The sequence below is a fragment of the Poecilia reticulata genome, chromosome 5 (assembly GCF_904066995.2).
Source record: "Poecilia reticulata chromosome 5, P_reticulata-male-v2, whole genome shotgun sequence".
In the NCBI taxonomy this organism is placed as follows: domain Eukaryota; kingdom Metazoa; phylum Chordata; class Actinopteri; order Cyprinodontiformes; family Poeciliidae; genus Poecilia; species Poecilia reticulata.
Window position 1 is genome coordinate 9,540,002 of NC_088834.1, and position 18,378 is coordinate 9,558,379.

The 18,378-nt window shown below is 36.9% G+C and overlaps 1 protein-coding gene across 5 annotated transcripts in view; it reads right to left on the bottom strand.

Annotated features, from left to right (window-relative positions):
* Positions 1-18,378, bottom strand: part of tox2 (TOX high mobility group box family member 2) — a 122,886-nt gene that overhangs the window by 16,786 nt on the left and 87,722 nt on the right. For all 5 annotated transcript variants that reach the window (XM_081606990.1, XM_081606989.1, XM_008408418.3 and 2 more), the window contains one exon: positions 15,852-16,148. In XM_081606990.1, the coding sequence (XP_081463116.1) occupies positions 15,852-16,148 (297 nt within the window). The remainder of the gene's footprint in view (positions 1-15,851; positions 16,149-18,378) is intronic.

Here is an 18,378-nt window from a genome sequence, read left to right on the forward strand (position 1 = left end):
GTAGACTTCACTTGCCCTCAGTCCTCACACTAGATATAAATACATTGTTTTGTGGCCAAGATATTAAAGCTCAAAAGGACTCCTAGGACATTGTGATGAAGAAAAAGATAATAAAAGCTTCAACATTTTTTTTTCTCAGTCATAGTTGATAATCAAGATCATGATCAGAATATGCAGCAACAATATTAATAATAATAAACATGTATATATATATATATATATATATATATATATATATATATATATATATAAACCATCTACACACACTGAAATCCTCTACAAAGAGTCAAAAAAATTGTCTTAGTGATGTAATGATGCTGCTCCAAGCTACGTCTCTGGATGTGGAAAGTAAAAGCCATTCTGTAGTAAGATCAGTAAAGAACAGGCTCTACTACCAACTTTGGTTAAATAACGTAACCACTTGGGTTACCAATAGGTGCACGATTTACATTTTAGTAAAAGTTAAATAATTATGCTAGAGCTACAAAAACTGGAAGTAAATAGAAACGTATTAAAATATAGGTTTTCCAGTCTTTTCATTTCCAGTTTCAGCTATTCAGTTTCTTTTCTCATCACAATGAGTCACTCAGTGAACTGTATCCTAATGCAACATGTGAATGTAATTGTATTTGACGATGTATCCCTTAAAATGAAATATAATTTTTGAAGCCGTTCTCTTTTACATTCATTCCTGTTTATGTCGGATGACCTCTTGAGGGAATAAATGCTCAGACTTAATTGGTTATGAAGAAGGACTTCAGTTCCTGTGGCTGAAAACAAATTCTTGAGAAGCCAGAGCTTTCAGCACCTGGTGAAGCAATCACTGAGCCAATGATATTGATCAACAACCCCATCAGCCCCCTGTAGGTACATTATGCTCACTGTGTGCAGTGAAGTAAGAAAAAATTACTTAGTACCACGTCGAACAACACCTTTTTCGCAATAACTCGAATCACAAATAGAAGCAAAAGTGGTGCTCACAGCTGGAGAGAGAGCCCTGCATGAAGAACACCCTGCAATAATTACAGAGTCAAGCTCTCACAAAGTTCTGGTCTTAGCCATCTTTAATCTCCAATAATACCCGGATCAAAAGCTCTTCCTCGAGATTCATGCGGACATAACATGAGCACCATGCAAAGGATGCTTTTAATGCAGGCATAAATGGGAATGTTTGGCAATTTACAGATCAGAAAATGATGAGCTTGCATTTGTTAGCTCTTTTAAACATTTATGAGTTAAATAATACATAACACATTAGTGCAGTGCTAAAAAGATCAAATTGAAAGGGCCCAAGCATATGAGGTCTTGATAAATACGAGCTGACGTTCAGAGATGAAGGGTTGGTTCTCTAATCATAATTGGTCCCAGAAGATTGCTAGAATAAAAACGGACTACAAAGTAATGTTGTGCACTTCTCTGGCCTGCTTTGAAAACTCATAATATTCACACTACATTAGATTCTGCATTTGCCTCAGCAGCTGCTCACAAAAGCCAGCCCTGAACAAAGACATTCCTTTTGCATTTCAAATAACCAAGCTGTAACCTCCCCCATCCACGGAAATCTCAGACTTCCAATCTAATTTAAAACATCATTACTACACTACTGAAAATGTGAGAAAATAGTGGTGGCAAAATAAGTTCTAAAAACCAAGGAGAACGAAAGAAATTGATGGAAAAGAAGGAACACAATCTATTAATGTTTCATTTCCATGGACTTGGAAGGATTCTCCCTACCCAAGAAGCACTGGGAAAAAAACAAAAAACAATTAATCAAACAAGAATGGCCTATCATTGCTGTGGCAGATGCATTTCCATAGCAACAGCCTCCTAGCAAAATTGTCACCCTTTAATCTGAGTCACACCGTGTTTAATATAAACAAGAAAGAGACATGCGAAGCAGTTCAGGAAAAGGAAAGGAGAGCAATGCTTTATGGTGAAAAACTTAGTATCTGGATACAAATATAAAAAACACCAATAAGAAAAGATATATGCCACAATAGACAAAAATCTTGTATTTTTCTCCTGTGGATGCAATATCAGAAATTATTTTAACTAAATAAAAGACTTCTAAAAAATAAGGAAATAAGTTATTTCAACACAACTGCATAGCTATTTAAAAATATCAGTGTCAAAAACCAACTTTAAGTCATATTACTGAATTCTTGCCTCTTGCTCAAAGTTCTGTCACCATAATAATTTTTTTAAATAATAATTCCAGTGTTCTTTTTGCAACTGAGTGCTTTAATTGGTGCTTTCACCTGTATGAGGAAGAAAAAGCAAGAGGTTATCACACAGTGGCATCAAACCTGGGCTAAATAAAACTGGCTGCAGACGGCTGTGCAAATATTATGAAAGAATCTGATAAAGGTTGCCGGTTGCCATAGGTACTGTATGCTAATTCCTAATGGTGTCTTTCAAATTGAAAGGTAAAAGTGCACAAAAGAACAACTATATTTAATTGGTCTTTGCTCTTTTTATTAACTGCTGGTAACATTTCATCGAAAACAGGAGGGTAGCTATGACTTCTAAATTGCAGCATTTTTAGCAACAACAACAACAACAAAAAATCATACTTATTTAACTAAGCAACATCCAAAATGCTGGATTCTGATCACTAGAAGTGAAGACAGGCAGACAAAGTTGTTTTAAGGTAACATAAGGAAACTTCCTTTTATTAATATACCAGAGAGCTTTGTATTTTCTCCTGTTATAGAGCTGACAGTAGTGCTAAAAGTCAGCCAGCTGTGTATGTTAGCAAATAAAGACAAGCAATGCATTTATCCCCAATAATAGGGTATATTTGATGTCATTGCAAACATGTGACATTCACAAAATCCAAGTTTACATCCATCTTAGTGTACATGAGGCAGACTGATAAGTCATAATTGATGAGGCAAACAGTAGGAAGCCTGAAACAACGCAACTCTGGGTAAAAGGGTGGTTTGGAAAAAATATAAACTTTCTAGTGGGAAAGTGGGAAAGTGTACGCATTCATTACCAGGAAATATGATCTTGCATGCTGTGAATTTAATTATTTTCATTTTGAGTTGTTGCAAATATTTAAAACCAGATAAAACAAGCTGGTGTTTATACTTCAGTTTATTTCTTCTAATTTTGTTTACATTTTTTTCTGTAAAGAAAGACATTATCTTTTTTTAAAATCATCTGGTATTTTCATGGTATTTAACTGACACTTAACATTTTATCTACTGAGTACTTGAGACAGAAATAGATTTTTAACCCTGAGTTGATCATTTAATGGCCACTGCATTCTTTTGTTTTTTTAAAACATAGGATGATATATTTGCTCTTAGAACAATTTATTGTAACCTGTGTATTTTCATTTAGTATTTTTTTATCAGAATCAATAAGAATGTGATACTTTCTTCTGTCTAATATCAGACACAATAAAAAGTATTAAACCTAAAGTAGAGAATATATATATACATAAGAAATCCCTTTCCAAAGTCAGAAGTGGGACAGTTGGGTTTTTACTTTTGGTGACAGGCAGCCAGGCAAAGCCAAAGTGTGATGTAAAGCCAGGAAACTCGGTGTGAGCTCGTTCCTCTGCCTTCGTTACGCCTGTCGTGTTTGTATTCACATCTTGTACATCATAGTCAAATGGGAGTCAAATAACAAAGGCTTTCCAATTATGTGTAGCACAATGTGTGAGAGATGGAATATCACAAAGGCATTGTTCCCCCTCTGCTCCTGCTGACCCTACCTTCGAAATGGTTTCATGGCCACTCCAATTGCCTGCACCATTTGATTTAGCTAAAGGGATTTGACCACCAGCACTGAGATGTAAGAAGAAAGGAAGAAAGTCCTATACACAGCTATAAGAAAAGAAGGAGAATTATGCTCCATAGCTGAGCACGGCAACTGAACTCTGGGATTTACCTACTAATGTTATTATACCATTTACCCTCTCTTTGACAAGGCGGATAAGAGTATGCAAATTAATTGCACTGGCATCATCACAAAACTAGTCCATTATGCTATTGATTCTGTAAATCGTAATACAATAGATATATAAAAAAATAATTTAATGCTTTAAAGATATGAAGAGAATTGACCTTCGAATTTTAAGTTATAAATAAAAATATAAAAATGATGAAGCATTTTGTCCTCAGATGTTCTTTGATATCCGTCTAATTTGGTTTTCAAAGTGAAATCACCTGCTGACTCTTTTAATCAGCAGTTTCAGAAATTTCCCCGTCCCGTCCTGCGCCGTTTGAATAAGCTGCACAGTGATCGATGCCTCTGTGACTCCAAAGACTTCCTCTCCTACTCACTGCTTGACTGGAGCCATCTTGTTTGGAGTGATGGCTCACTCACACAGGTTCACGGCTGCTATTGTAAAATCAGCCAGCGTTTAATTGAAACAAATGACTATAATAATAGAACATTATCCCTGCAGGCACCCGGCCATGACAGCTTTAATTAGAGCCGCGTTCGAGACTGATCCTTCAAAAGCACAGCCGGCGCGCAACAAGGTGGTAAACACGCCTTTAGGTTGGGAACAGACCCGGCTCCTCGCAGCCCTCAAAGCTACTTCTCATTTACCCCGAGGGCAAAGCACCAACAACTCTGTTCCTCAAAGAGCCTTCGAGCCTCCCACCTCTCCTTCCCTCCTTCCTCCTTCTCTCTTTCTCTCTCCTATCATGCGTGTCTTTGGTTTATCAAGCTTATAGATGCCCTGGAGGGTCATTTACACAAGCTGAGGAGAATTAATAAGAGTGGATTCATGAATCATACGCTGCTTATGTATGAAAGCAAAGGCAAAGCGCTGTGTCGGCCTTCTTGTGACATCAGACAGATGCTAAGTAAGGAGATATGATGAACAGTGGATGCCTGATGTTTCAAACAGGAAAATATAAGTGTGTAAGTGATGTTTTAAGCAAAGCACTGAAAAAACATTATTGTACAGTATTTATTTGAACAGAGCTCCCTTTGTGTTGTCAAAACAAATTACTTTGATCATTTCAGTAACAAATCTATATAATATTCCAAGCCACATTTACAAGCCATGTTTCTCTACTTTTTGTGCTCAGCTGAGATTACAAAATTATTCTACATGGAAAAGATCATCAACTTAAAGGTAAGCTACTCTAAAAAATAACAAACAGGCGAACAGATTTCATAAGCTATGAGAACAAGTTTCAAACATGTCTGAAACGTTAAAATCATATATTCGACCTGGAGTGACAACATATAAAGTGCAGAAGTCACAAATTATTTGTGATTTATCATTTGTAGAAATCACAAATGTACAAATTTTACTTTTAAAGGTTAGGATTACACAAAACAAAATTATTCAGATATCATAATCACAATAATAAGATTCCAAAGTCAGTAAGCAAAATTGTCTCAGACATCCCGATATATCATCAGGGAGTAGTAAAAGTACACTAGTGCTTGCGTACTGTTCAGTACAAGTATTGCTAATAAATGGGATAACTAACTGAACTCTGGTCATATTGATAAAATAGAAAACTCACCAGCCATCAGTATTTTTTATATTTCTTACAACAGTTATAGCAAATATGTGTTATTGGTGAGTACCTTTAAATCTATTCGGGTATCTGAAGAACTTTTAAAACCCCTCATGTTTCATGTTTGGTGACCCAAAGTGCAATTATTATCCCAACTGTGAGTCAACGTTAAGTTTTGCCTATATTTTACTTGCACTGACTGAAGTACTTGGCCTTATTAAAAATGTCAAACATGTTGTGCTCTATATAAGATAAGGGAACTCCTATATTGCAGAAGATAAACTTAAGAGCTATTTTATGAATTATTGAATAGATTTATTCAATAATTTTCTTCCATATTTTTTAGCCATTCAGATTAAATGACTGTTATTGTTACTGTTCAGGATTTATTCCAAAACTGAGAAAACTGAGGTATCTCACAAAAATTACATAAAATAATCTATTTCAAAATGATCAGATAGAAAATTTTACCTGTTTAAACGCAGGATTGAGTCTAAAAACAAAATTACGGGCGACAGCGTTATAATAGCACAGGAGGAATAATTTGAAGAAAGAAGTTGCTGTTTTTTGTGAGAACTGTGAGCCCCTTAAACATTTTTCAGAGTGAATCTACGGCAGTGAAAAAAGCAGAGGTTGATTTGCAGATAGTAATGTCATGATGTCCCCCTTGGCACCTTCCTCCATGTTCCTCATTACCAATAATGTGAGATAGAACCTCCTTTACTTTTATCCCCCCCACCCCCCGCCCCTTCCACTACCACCCCTAGTTTTCTTTCTTGTTCCTCAGTTCCACCCCCCTCTCTTTTCCTCTCTTGTGGTCTCTTTTTCTCCCCCTTTCTTGCTCCCTCTCCGCCCGGGTGTGTCTCTGAGCTCACCTCACAAAGCACAGCGTCAGGGAATCAGAGCCTTGGCTGACATGACATGTAGGAGATGGTTGTGAGGAGCGGTGGGGACACACACTCATGACAGCAGAAGGCAAGGCTCCTCCACTACCACTAATGAGACTCCTGACTGCCGTGTCAAACACACTGCGTGTGCGTGTGTGTGTATGCGTGTGTGCGTCTGTGCTCAGGGCGGCAGAAAAAATGCAGAAGTAATGAACACAAAACAACAAAGAGCACACATATTTCTGAAAAAGCACACAGTACTCTATATGCCATGCAACAGAAGGTCATGTCAAAGTAATATGTAAAAAACGCACTCACCGAGAATTTCACACATCTGACAGGGGCCATCTTCACCTTATCGTTAAGATTTCAACTATTATAGCAGCAAAATGTCAAATAAATCAACCACTGATTACTGTGACCATTAAAAGTACCAACCTGTAACACAGACTTGGATGTCTTTAAAGGTTTTCCTTGATTCATTTTTTCTCCACATCTATGATAGCAACAGGGAACATTAAGATCACTTTCTAAGGTCTCAGAATAAATGCTGATAACATAAAAAGTAGACATGAAGTCATAATGGAACTATTTTCTTTAATCTTGTGAAAATGTCGGCTCACGCTTAAAACATCTTTAAATGCTTAAGACATCTTTAAACTACATTCTGTGCTCTTCTGCGATAAAACGTCTGTGGTCCCCAGATTCAGCCCGCACTCTACGGACTGTGCTAAGCAAATAAACCAAGTGTCTTTTTAATCACCCTGCCTCAAGCCACTCCTGTGCACGCTAACCAACCAGAGTGGCAGCGTTGTTTTGAAGTGGTGGCTGGTGGCACAGCGGGGAGTGAGGCGGGGAGGGAGAGGCGTCCCAGAGCGAGACGACACAGCTCCCCCCCCGCCACTGTGGCTGAACACTCCTGCCACCAGAGGCAGAATAACCTGATGGATGACTGAGATGGGGCACGGTGCAATATGGACACGATTTCATGCCATGATAAATCTCAGCGGGGGTGCGTGGCTAAGTGTAATATAAAATTCCTTATCTTTGTATCAGCTTCTCATAACACTGTCTATCTACTGTGACTGAAGCTGTGTTTTCTTTAGCTTCTGTTCTTTGCTTGAATACCACTGTTGATTACATCTACCGTGGATAAAGTCACGGAGAAAAAAAAAAGATATGATAGCTCATGTTTTACTCTTCTGCTTCAGAAATATGATTACAAAAGTGCCACTTGGGAGATGCTACTGTTGGTATTTTGATCACGGTGAAAAGAGAGACTATAATAAAAGATTTTATTTGCAAAAAAAAAACGCCTCCAGTGCAAATTAAATGAATTAATTTTTTTTCATTTTTTAATTAACAGGCAGAAATTAAGTCACCTTATCCTTTGATAATGTTAATGTTAATTGACCTTATCAAGGTGGGGAAAATAGACGAGTTGCCTTTCAAGCATGCAATAAAAAAATCCCTTTAAAATGGTGAAATTGGAAAGTAACCTCTACTTCTTTTAAAATATTTCTTAATATACAACTACAGTTTCATATCACATTGCCAGAGAAATAAGGCACTTTCTCCCAGGAGATGAGAAAAGAATTGAATTTTTCCTTATCGGTCATCTATTTTTCTGCAGAATGCTATTACTTGCTGCCTGCCGTTGCCAAGCAACAGGAAATATTAATAGGACCTTTTATTAGCTCGGCTTTACCCGTGGAGTACTAAAATGAGAAAGTGGAAAACATGAATGTGTTACATAAATCTTTGAACCTTTCAGGATTTGCACAAGTCTCTGTTTGTCCAGTGATTTATAGCGCTGATGGTTCATTTATGGGAGAGGGAGGTGTGAAATACCAAAATGGAACATTAACCTGAGGGACAATTTGAAAATAAACAATCACACAAAAAGTGGAGGGGGAAAAAAAAGGAAGGAAACCAGTTTAAAGAGAAACCATCCTCTCTCCCGGCTGATGATTTCAAGAGGCCATCAAACAAGCAAAAGGGATTTTTGTTCCACTAGAAGCATTGATCATTCAAAATCATCTACGCCCGAATAAACATTGGAATAAGTAATACAAGTCCCATTCTATCACTGGGCTTGTTGAACTGTGGTGAAAAGCGACAGACGTTCCATCAATTTCTTCTTTTTTTTTTCAGACCCTGTAATCCCTTTTAAAAATGCCTGAAAATGAAGGTCTTTCAGAGGAGAAATAGGTTTTCTTCATCTGAATGGGGGGTACAGTATAAGCTCCAAAGAGCAGAAAGTCGTAAAAGACAATTTTAAAGTTCATATTGGCGAGAACTGTAAACGCATTTGACGGCAGGACTTGTGAAATGTCATATTTTATACAAAGTTAGAATTACAGAGATTTTCTTCTTCCTTGAAAGCATCTGTACTAAAGCATCTCCTTTTGTTCCAGGTTTACACAGAAAACCAGCAGGTGTACAGTCGGAGATAATACCCTAGCTGGGAGCCTCCGTCAGCGAGCGAACACATTAAAACACACCTCTACTCTCTTATCATTTATTCATCCCAGCTTGTCTGTGACAAGTTCAGTTGACATTGCAGCTCATATTTCATTCACACAGGCTTGGGGAGCGAGCACCTGCCAGGAGCACTTAATACCTTGTGAGGAAAAACAAAAGCATGCGACGAAAACACAGGCTTCCGTCCAAGTTAACATGACAGTCGGGGTGGGATTACTACTTGATAATTAACCTCAGTAGCTGAGGATAAGGGGCTTGTTTGGAAATTATTACTCTAAAACGTTGTAACAAAAGAAATTAGGAGAATGGATTTGAATATGAATGCAGCCAGCAGCTCTTTAGCAATACACTGACCAATATTCTGCTAAATTAGCATTTTATATTCAAGAAAAACTTGAGATGATGATGAGATAATACCTTTGAGCCTGATGGAGTTAGGGTTGCTCGTGCATATAGCTCTTTCTCCTCTTACTCTGCTGTTATGCATGACATTACCTTCCTGATTATACATTCATCATCTGTTACATATTCAAAAAAAAAAAAAAATCACACTCAAGCCTGTCTGATGATGGCTCCTTCTGAATGAAGCACAAAAAACTTCATCAAAGATAATTTATTCCAGCTGCCAGCATTTTAAAACACCATATAGGCCTTTTCAGCTTAAATATATTTTAGGCACACAGGTGTGAGGCTCACATAGAACAAAGTTTTTCCAGCCAATGAATAAACAGCTTTGCTTTCAGCAAGTTCGGGTGTATTTGAAAGTGGAAAGTGACTACAATGTGGCCACTTTGCTCGCGAGTCCAAAAAATGATTCACCAGTAGCAACAGAGATGTGTATCTGTTCTGGGGCTGCATTGATAAGATCAATGCAACCTGAGCAAGGCTATTAAATTTCTAATGTGTTTTGGAACTTGTAGATGCTATGACAGTCAGGGCATTAATGGAGAGAAGCAGGGAGAGGCTCTGCCAAGTGCAGTGGAGCATCAGAGAAAAAGGGCTCTCTCAAAGATATCAAGTTAGTCCAGGAGCAATTTCAGACCACAACACAATAACTAGCAGAAATGACAATGAGCCCTGAAAATGTACTCCTTGCAAAATTAGGAAAGTGGTTAATTATGCCTTTCATGTTGTGACTAGAGAAAGAAAAGAAAAAACATTTTCAATTAACTTCCACTGTGAATGAGTGGATTAAGCCAAGAAAATCTAGTTTTCCTAAGAACACTACAAACCCAAGGGGAACGGTTTACAAACACTGTGTCGAATACATCTGATTAACTGATGGTTTCGTGTACTAACTAAAACATAATAATAGCCAAACTGTTCTGAAGAAGTGACCAACATAAATAAATAAACATGTTTTGAAGAAACTTAATGGATTCATTTGAACCATAAGCAAATTAATAAATAAATAAGCTTAATTTTATGTTGATGCAGATATTGGTGCTGATATATTTTAAACTATTTTCAGGTTTTCCCTTTTTTAAAATATTTTAATAATTTGCGTCTGAGTCACTGTTGGACATCAGTGACTGACAGCAACTATTTGAAAAAACGGCACCATAAACCGTCTTCTTTTTCTCTTCTTGACTACTGAATTGGATTTAATGTTGCATTGAACTCTGGGGTCAAATGTCACACGTTCTTTGCAGTTGTTGCAGTTTTGCATTTTTTGTACTTTTGCATGTTTTCATGCATGCATTTTCTGCAGGTACTGCAGCTTTATCTCACAATTGAAAACATGTTAGGGCTGAAAGTTGCCAATTAACCTAAGGTTATTTGCCTCGTTAGTTTCTAAGATGAAGTGTGACTGATAACTGAGTCACTCTGCAAAGCTGAATCGGATCAAGCAAATACAGAACACAGATGGATGAAATAAAATGAATTTGTAGTTATATGGTAATAAGGCTTACACAAGAATTATGATTAATGAGAATTTGGGTGGCAGGACTATTTGTCACCAGCTCTGACCCATCAAGGCCTCTACAGTGGTAGGCTAATCAAAAAATTTAAAAAACCTGCAATTCACTAATTCAGTGATGTTTCTACAATATTAAGAGTGTGTCGAAAATCTATAATTAGATAAATTCTACTTTGATTTTAGTTATACAACAAGTCTGTAATATTTAGTTTATGCCACTTGGCAAAAAGTTGCCCATCTATGGAAGCCCATCACACTGAATTTCCACACTGCAGTGGAAATTCAACCTCACAAGTCAATCTTTGTATCTTTGCTGATGGTAATATATAACATAACATTTTCTTAGGAAACCATGGCAATTAAAATTGTACTTTGTCCAACCCTACTAAATTTAACTGAGTTCAACGCCAGCCTGATTTATTTAACATCTTGTTTGATGATTGTGTTTTGCAAATTTAACTGAACTGACACATCTGAAACGGACCAACAGAAAACCATATTTCAGTTAAACGTCCCCATTAGCCCTTCAGCAGACATAATCTTGTCTGGGATTCTGTCTGCTATTGTCTAATGACTTTGCTTCCGGGGGCAACAGATGATTGGTTGGTGCTTCAGTGCAGTCTGCCAATATCTAGATAGTGAATCACAAATAAGTGGACAAAAGCATCAGTGTGGGTGAATTTGAAGAATCTAACAGAGTGATATGGAAGACAGATAACAACCTGTTGTTTTAAAGTTCTTCTTTGGGAAGCTTTTTGTCTCCACACATTATTTACCTCCAAATCAGAGAAGACTCAGATATGGTTAGTTAATAGTACCTCACTTTCAGCTTACTGAACTTAACATTCCTTAACAGGATTAACATATTCAATAACACCACACAATAAAATAAAAAAATGGAGAAAAAGACTAAAAACATTATAAGAAAAAGTGTTTTTACTCCTCAGTAAATGACTACTCGATGTGTAGCTTTAGTTGCGCTAGGTTTTCTTTGAACTGTTTTCAAGGTCTTTTTTATTTAAGAGTGGTTTTCACAGAGCTAAAAAAAAATGTCTATAAAATAATGTTATAAAACGAATCATCCATCCATCAATTCATCCTTGACAAGGTTAGAAATGTTTCAGAATCACCTTGAAGATCTAATATTCCTGTTTTACTTCCGTCAATATGGTTTATCTTTGCCGTGTTTTTGTAAATGCATCGAAACGAACGGGAACAAATTGAGTCTTTGCATCAAGTCTGCCAGTAACAAAGCACCCAAAAAAAATAACCAATCAAGCAAAGCTACTTATCAATTCTTACCAAAAGCCCTGTGATTATGATCAACCACTCCAAAATGCTACTTTGCCTGAATCCTTGGGGTTATACAATCAGGCTATTTATTACATGTTTATATTGTTGCACTTGTTGTGGAGTACTTTCAAATACGTGCATACTTCAATCCAAATGGGGCCACATTTAGAAAAAAAACAGCAGCTTTTCGTTGAGATCGAATAACCTAATTTCACTCAACTGAATTATCTCTAAAATATCTAATAATAAAATCCAGGAGGTACAGAAAATTGGAGCTATATGCTCATTTTGAATAAGAGTTACCTTTTTTTTTTATTCTTCTTTACAATTTGTACTTGCTTTTCTAGCCACAATCTCAACCACCCCCACCCAACCCCACCATGTCACCCCCAACCTCTCCACTCCTCATCTAACTCTATTGCACTCTTTTCATTGCCCAGCTCACGTATTGAATCTGCTTGATGAAAACAGATCTCACTGCAGCACCACAATAGAATGGCTGATGCAGGAAAGATGAACCCTAATGGATTTTTTTTTTTCAATGTGCTCAAGATTGAATATAAGGCCTGACCTCCAGATGTAGTGGATCCATTTCAACGGCAGAGATATTGTTTATAGTGAAGACAAAGAAATGTATAAATAAACATACTTGGACACTCACGTAAAAGTACAATGTCAACACAAGAAGCAGATATTTTGCATGGTGTACTTTTATGCAACCTAAACAGGCAAAAAAAAAAAAAAAGTGAATTAACCAACACTATTTATCCGCCCATGTCAAGTGAGGAATTCATAATGATACCATCTCATGTTTGAACTGCAGAGTTTGCTTAATTACTCTGTTCAACAGACTGTGTCAAGGTGAGGCACCAATTTAATAGACACTCGGTTCTCAGCACAAATGAAACTCCGCTACGGTTTGGTAGTTTTTGCCAGAGTATTTGATTTAGAGAGAGTTTGCTTTATATGCTCCTTTTTTCAGGGTGAAGTTGAAGCAGGGCACTAAAAGGATCGCTATGCCTCTTTTAGAGAAAGTTGAAATGAAAAGATTATTTTAAAGTTTACTTTACAAATTCATATATATATATATATATATATATATATATATATAAGGGCTGTAGTGATACAATAATCTCACGATACGATACATGATATCCTGCTCACGATACAATATATATTGCGATATTCAGCAAACGATACAATTCAATACACTTTTGCGATTTTCTGAAAGATTTTAGAGGGACAGAGTGATTTTGGTGACATTTTGTGACTGTTATAGAGTTGGATTGAATTAATTTAACTGAAGCACCAACTACACAACACCTGGCTCTGGTTGGACATGGACACAAACTTAAAGTTGACAGCTGGACAAAATTAATTAAAGAAGTGGTGAGAAAACATGCTTCTTTTAATTGAAACAGTACAAACTGTATCTTACACGCATTTGTAAAGTAAATAATACCTTTTTAATCTTGACACTTAACATTTGACGGAATCACTCTAAGCCTGATGACCTAATCACTCTCCCGGCGAAGCAAGCAGTGAGTGAGCAAGGTGACAGTTGGATGTCACAATACTCGCAGATGAATATCGATTTTTTTCTAGGAAAGAAAATATCGATATATATCGCAAAAATCGATATTACACAGCCCTAATATATATATATATATATATATATATACACATATACACCCATGGGGGCGATATATGATACGGTGCTCTGTGAGATGTACTCTGAGGCTTTTTGAGGATGTTTCTTTTTCACCAATCTTGATTCACAAATCTGAGCAATTTGCAAACCAGCTCCATCTATACTGTGATTAAATTACATACAGGATCTTTGTCAAATAATTAAATGACTTTCGACGGCAGCAGATTGAACTAGATTGTATTTAGTGGTATCAGAGTAAAGAGGGCCAAGTGAAAAAAATAAATATACTGTTTTCTTTCGTCTTAATTATTGTATGTGCACTTGCAAATCTAAAAATGTACACTGTTTAGAACAGTAACGTGGCACTTTCAGAACCTAATTTAAACTGGACGAAGCATTCAGTCTTGTCTCCAAAAATAATCTTTCTATGATCCAGGGTTATCAAAACAGCACTCACAAGAAATAACCCTTGCAACTGGAGCTTATTTGTTCAAATTTCTGTTCGATATGTTGCGCTTGCTGCACATTCGGAATCTCATGCATTTTTATCGTGCAGCCGACTGTATTCAGCTCCATTAAAACCGAAGCGTGGTTCTTTCTAGCACAAACAAACACGCGCTGACGGTGGAGTGAAAGACTGGCCAATCAAGCAATGTCTCCACAGTAAAGGTCATGACCAAAATGTGAAATGAATATAAAGATAGATGACATGTGAAGCTAATACATCAGGGGAATATTCCTGCAATATATATAATGCATAAGATGTTTGCATTTGAGATCTTTATCAAGATCTATTTCAACTGCTTGTTTACCCCTCTCCCCTCTGTTTGTGATGAACATGATACATCACACTTGACCTTGATACGCATCTGTGTATGTGTACAGTATACTGTATAAAACAGATACTCTTATCTGCTTCATAAACTTACAAAACACTCTGAGAATCTCTGATAATTGTACTGATAAAGAACGATGAGAAGCAGCTTTATCCAAAATGCTTTGGGGGATTTATAAAAATTACAAAAAAGGCACAGCTGGCAGAAACTATTTCTGTGCCAGTTTATGATATCTCTGTCATTATCCAGTAAATTACAAGGGCATGAATTCCTTTACCTTAAGCCTCCACATAAGAAGAATATTTTTTTTTATGTTAACATGGTTTACCATGTAATTTGTTTCACTGGAATCTAAGTGCTGAAATCAATAAAACACATCAATGCCTTCTGCTTCCAAATGAATGCATTCAGATCTGACACTGTCAAACTTAACAGGAACAGTTTTTAGTCAAACTCTTACATATTTGCTGCACAGTGACAAACAAAAGACTAATCTGAATAACTTGAACTTCAAATTCACCTTCAAATTCAACCATAAATCACATATTTAATGCTGCATCTACAACATAGGAATAAAGACAGCAGCATGTGCGTTTACATTTCATACTTAAACCTTCTGCAGATTGTTGTGCTGTTCTGATAGAAACCTGCTTCTTGCAGCAGTTCCCACAAAAGCAATTACGGTTTTGAGATGCTAATTTGCAGACGAGCGTTTTTTTTGTGTGTGTTTGGAGCTGAGGGAGTAATCAGCAAGTATTCATGTTTGAAGGCTTGACAGATTGACCGATGCATGCCGTCGAGGCAGATATGATGCTGATGGATTTACCCACAATCCTTTTCTCCATGCATTACAGCTGACAAGGCAGCCCCTGAACAATCATCTGTTCCCTCCACTTGGCCTAAGTCTACTTGTCTTGAAAATTACATTAACGTTTTTGGAGCATGATCTGTTTCACTATAGAAATCATTCATCAACATCAATATCATTCAAACATTAATCATTACAAAACTTCACGTTTTTCTTTTTGTTTGCTTTTAAATGTTGGAGGTGCTGGTGTTCTGTGAACTTCAGATGATAAAGAATGAAGCAAATGTACTTTAAATTTACTTTATTTTAAAGTAAATTTGCTTTTTACAAATTTAAGTTAGTGGAGTTAAAGATTTTAGCTTTTTTTTTCATTATTAAATGGGCTCAAACATCTGTAGGTAATACTCTTATCCAGCTTTGCATTGGATCCTACCAAAGCCCATTATTGGATGCAAAATCAAGGCAGTTTTACTCACCGAGGGCATTTGACTGGAGACAAGGTGGCTGTCCTGTGCCAACATGTTCGACATCATGAGCGTTGGCAGCTCAGTGTACGAGTATGGGTTGATCAGCCCATTGTGCGGCAGCGAATGACAGAGGTAGCCCGTAGAGTCATGCTCCATCAGGTGAAGAAGAGGTGGTTCGGGGTGGTTGGGGTGGTTGGGTGGAGTGATTGGTGGGATCTCATAGTCTTCGTCCCCAGTCCCGTTTCCACTTGAGGTGCCGCCTCCTCCGCCTCCTCCCCCGCCACTGCCCGTCTGGCCTGTGTAGCTCTGACAGGACAGATAAACATAGCGAGAAATAGAAGGAGAAAACAATTATGTGATCAAATAGAGTCATATGAAACTTAAGAGTAGATGTCGAATTTTCTAAAGCAAGAGATAGTTATCTGAGGCATTTGATGGTTATCCCCAGGACCAAAAAATATGCCACATGGTGAAAAATGGAGAATACGTTTTTAACCAAATGTGATGTTCTAGTTGTTTCAAAGAGAGAAAAGACAACAAATATCCTTAACGCATATATTGTGATACATCAAGTAATACTGAATTATTTTAATTTACAAATTTATTTCATTTACTGTTTCGCTTCTTGAGAAAAAAAAAAAACAAACAAAACGAATCTTTTCAACCAAACATCAAACATCTAATTTTAGATGCAAACATGGAGCGCCTGACCTTGGTGATAAAGAAAACCAATGCACGTGTTAGCTGCTGCTCAAACACTATAAGTCCAATCAGATCGGAGTCCTGCACAGAGCAGGAAGAAAAGAAAAATAGCAGGGAAATTCAACGGGGAATGAAAAGCAATTTTGTCTGAGACGATCCAACTTGACTCCCATTGTAATGACTGAGTCAAATTAATCATCACAAATAATATTCTGGTGTCAGCCATTCAAGGGGTTTTTAATAGAATTTTTATGATTCATGTCTAGCGGTATACATCAAGCAGTCAGTTCTGCAACATTTCTGAAATCAATTCAATATCATCTTTGTGTAGGCTGTCATCCTCGGCAGCAGAGTGGTCATTTATCTCTCAAACAGATACTTTTGGAAAATAAGGACCATGAAGAGATAGGAAAAGGAGAGAGGATACAGGGTACTTTTTTTCTTGTTTCACTCAATATTGTTTCAGAATGAATGAGGGGGAAAAAAAGTATTTTTTGGCAAGTAGCATAAAAAAATGTGTAAAACGGCAAAGATGCTTCCTGGTTAGAATGAGGAAAGGGTAGAGTATAAACACATTCATGCATACCAGAAATGCAAACTAAACTGAGTCCTAATTTATCCTGGTTTTTTTCCCTCTCTCTTTTTTTGCATTTTGCATTCTGGTATTCACTCCGTGTACAGTACCAAGAAAAAGTATTTTTTCTGAGTTGGCAGTATGTCAGACTTTCAGATCATCTGTGGAAATGTTCAGTTTTCAAATGAAAATTCTATATTTTTAAGTAGGAAAATCTCCCTAAACCTACCCATCCCTATTCTACAGGTCTCTGTTTAGTGTTTGTGAAATGAAAGTCAGCTTCCCAAAGAGCGCTTTTAATCGCAGGCAATCAATAATTTAATTCCAGTGGCCAAATATGCAGAAATTTTGTTTTTACCCAAATGTTTCATAACACACACAAATAAAAAAAACATTGTTCTTGCTTTATTTGATTTACTTTATTTATTTATATCATTTGATTTTCTTGGTCCTAAAATAGACTGAAAACAAGCTTCTATAAATTTACTGGGCTGTCCTTTAAAGACAGATGTATCTGTAAGCCTTTGGGAATGCTGTTATTGTGTGGCCTAATGGACAAGAAAACAAACATTTCCTGAGATTCAATTCCCCTCATAATTGTTGGAAGGAAACTAAATTGTCTGCTGTAAACACTGTTTATATTGTGTGAATTGAGTCCCTCGTGTGTGTCCCCCTTTTAGCCATCGTTTACTCATATGTTCGCTGTGTGAGAGCACCAGGTAATCTGAAGGAAAATCATGTTGAGTCATCACAAAGCATGTTCATCAAACTGTTGTTTTCCCCTCATCCTTCATCAATAAACAGCAGAGGTCTGGAACGATGTTTTCAGTGGGTCTCTCGTCTGCTGCATTTGATTGGGCAAACAGGACGAGGAGTGGAGATGTGTCATGTGTTACATCGCTGTGACGGTTCATCCAGTGCCCTTGATGATAAAATGTAAATACCAAGGACATTCCCAGTTGGGTTGTGGCAAGATAAATTATTCATTATGCCACTGTTCAGAATGAAATTGCAAGCACAAAACTACATGTACAGCTTGGTTTATGTATACTTTAGTCTTCTTTAAAAGCCAAATCCACACAAAGGCAATTCAAACACTGTGTCACATGGCATGTTTTTGGAAACAAACGTCTCTTCTTTCTTTTGATATTCCTCAGAGTTTAATTATGAAGCAAACACTTTGTCTAAAAGCGTCACTACACAGATTTTAATCCAACACAGAAACATCTTTTATTAACCTCATCTGCTCCTTGCAAGACA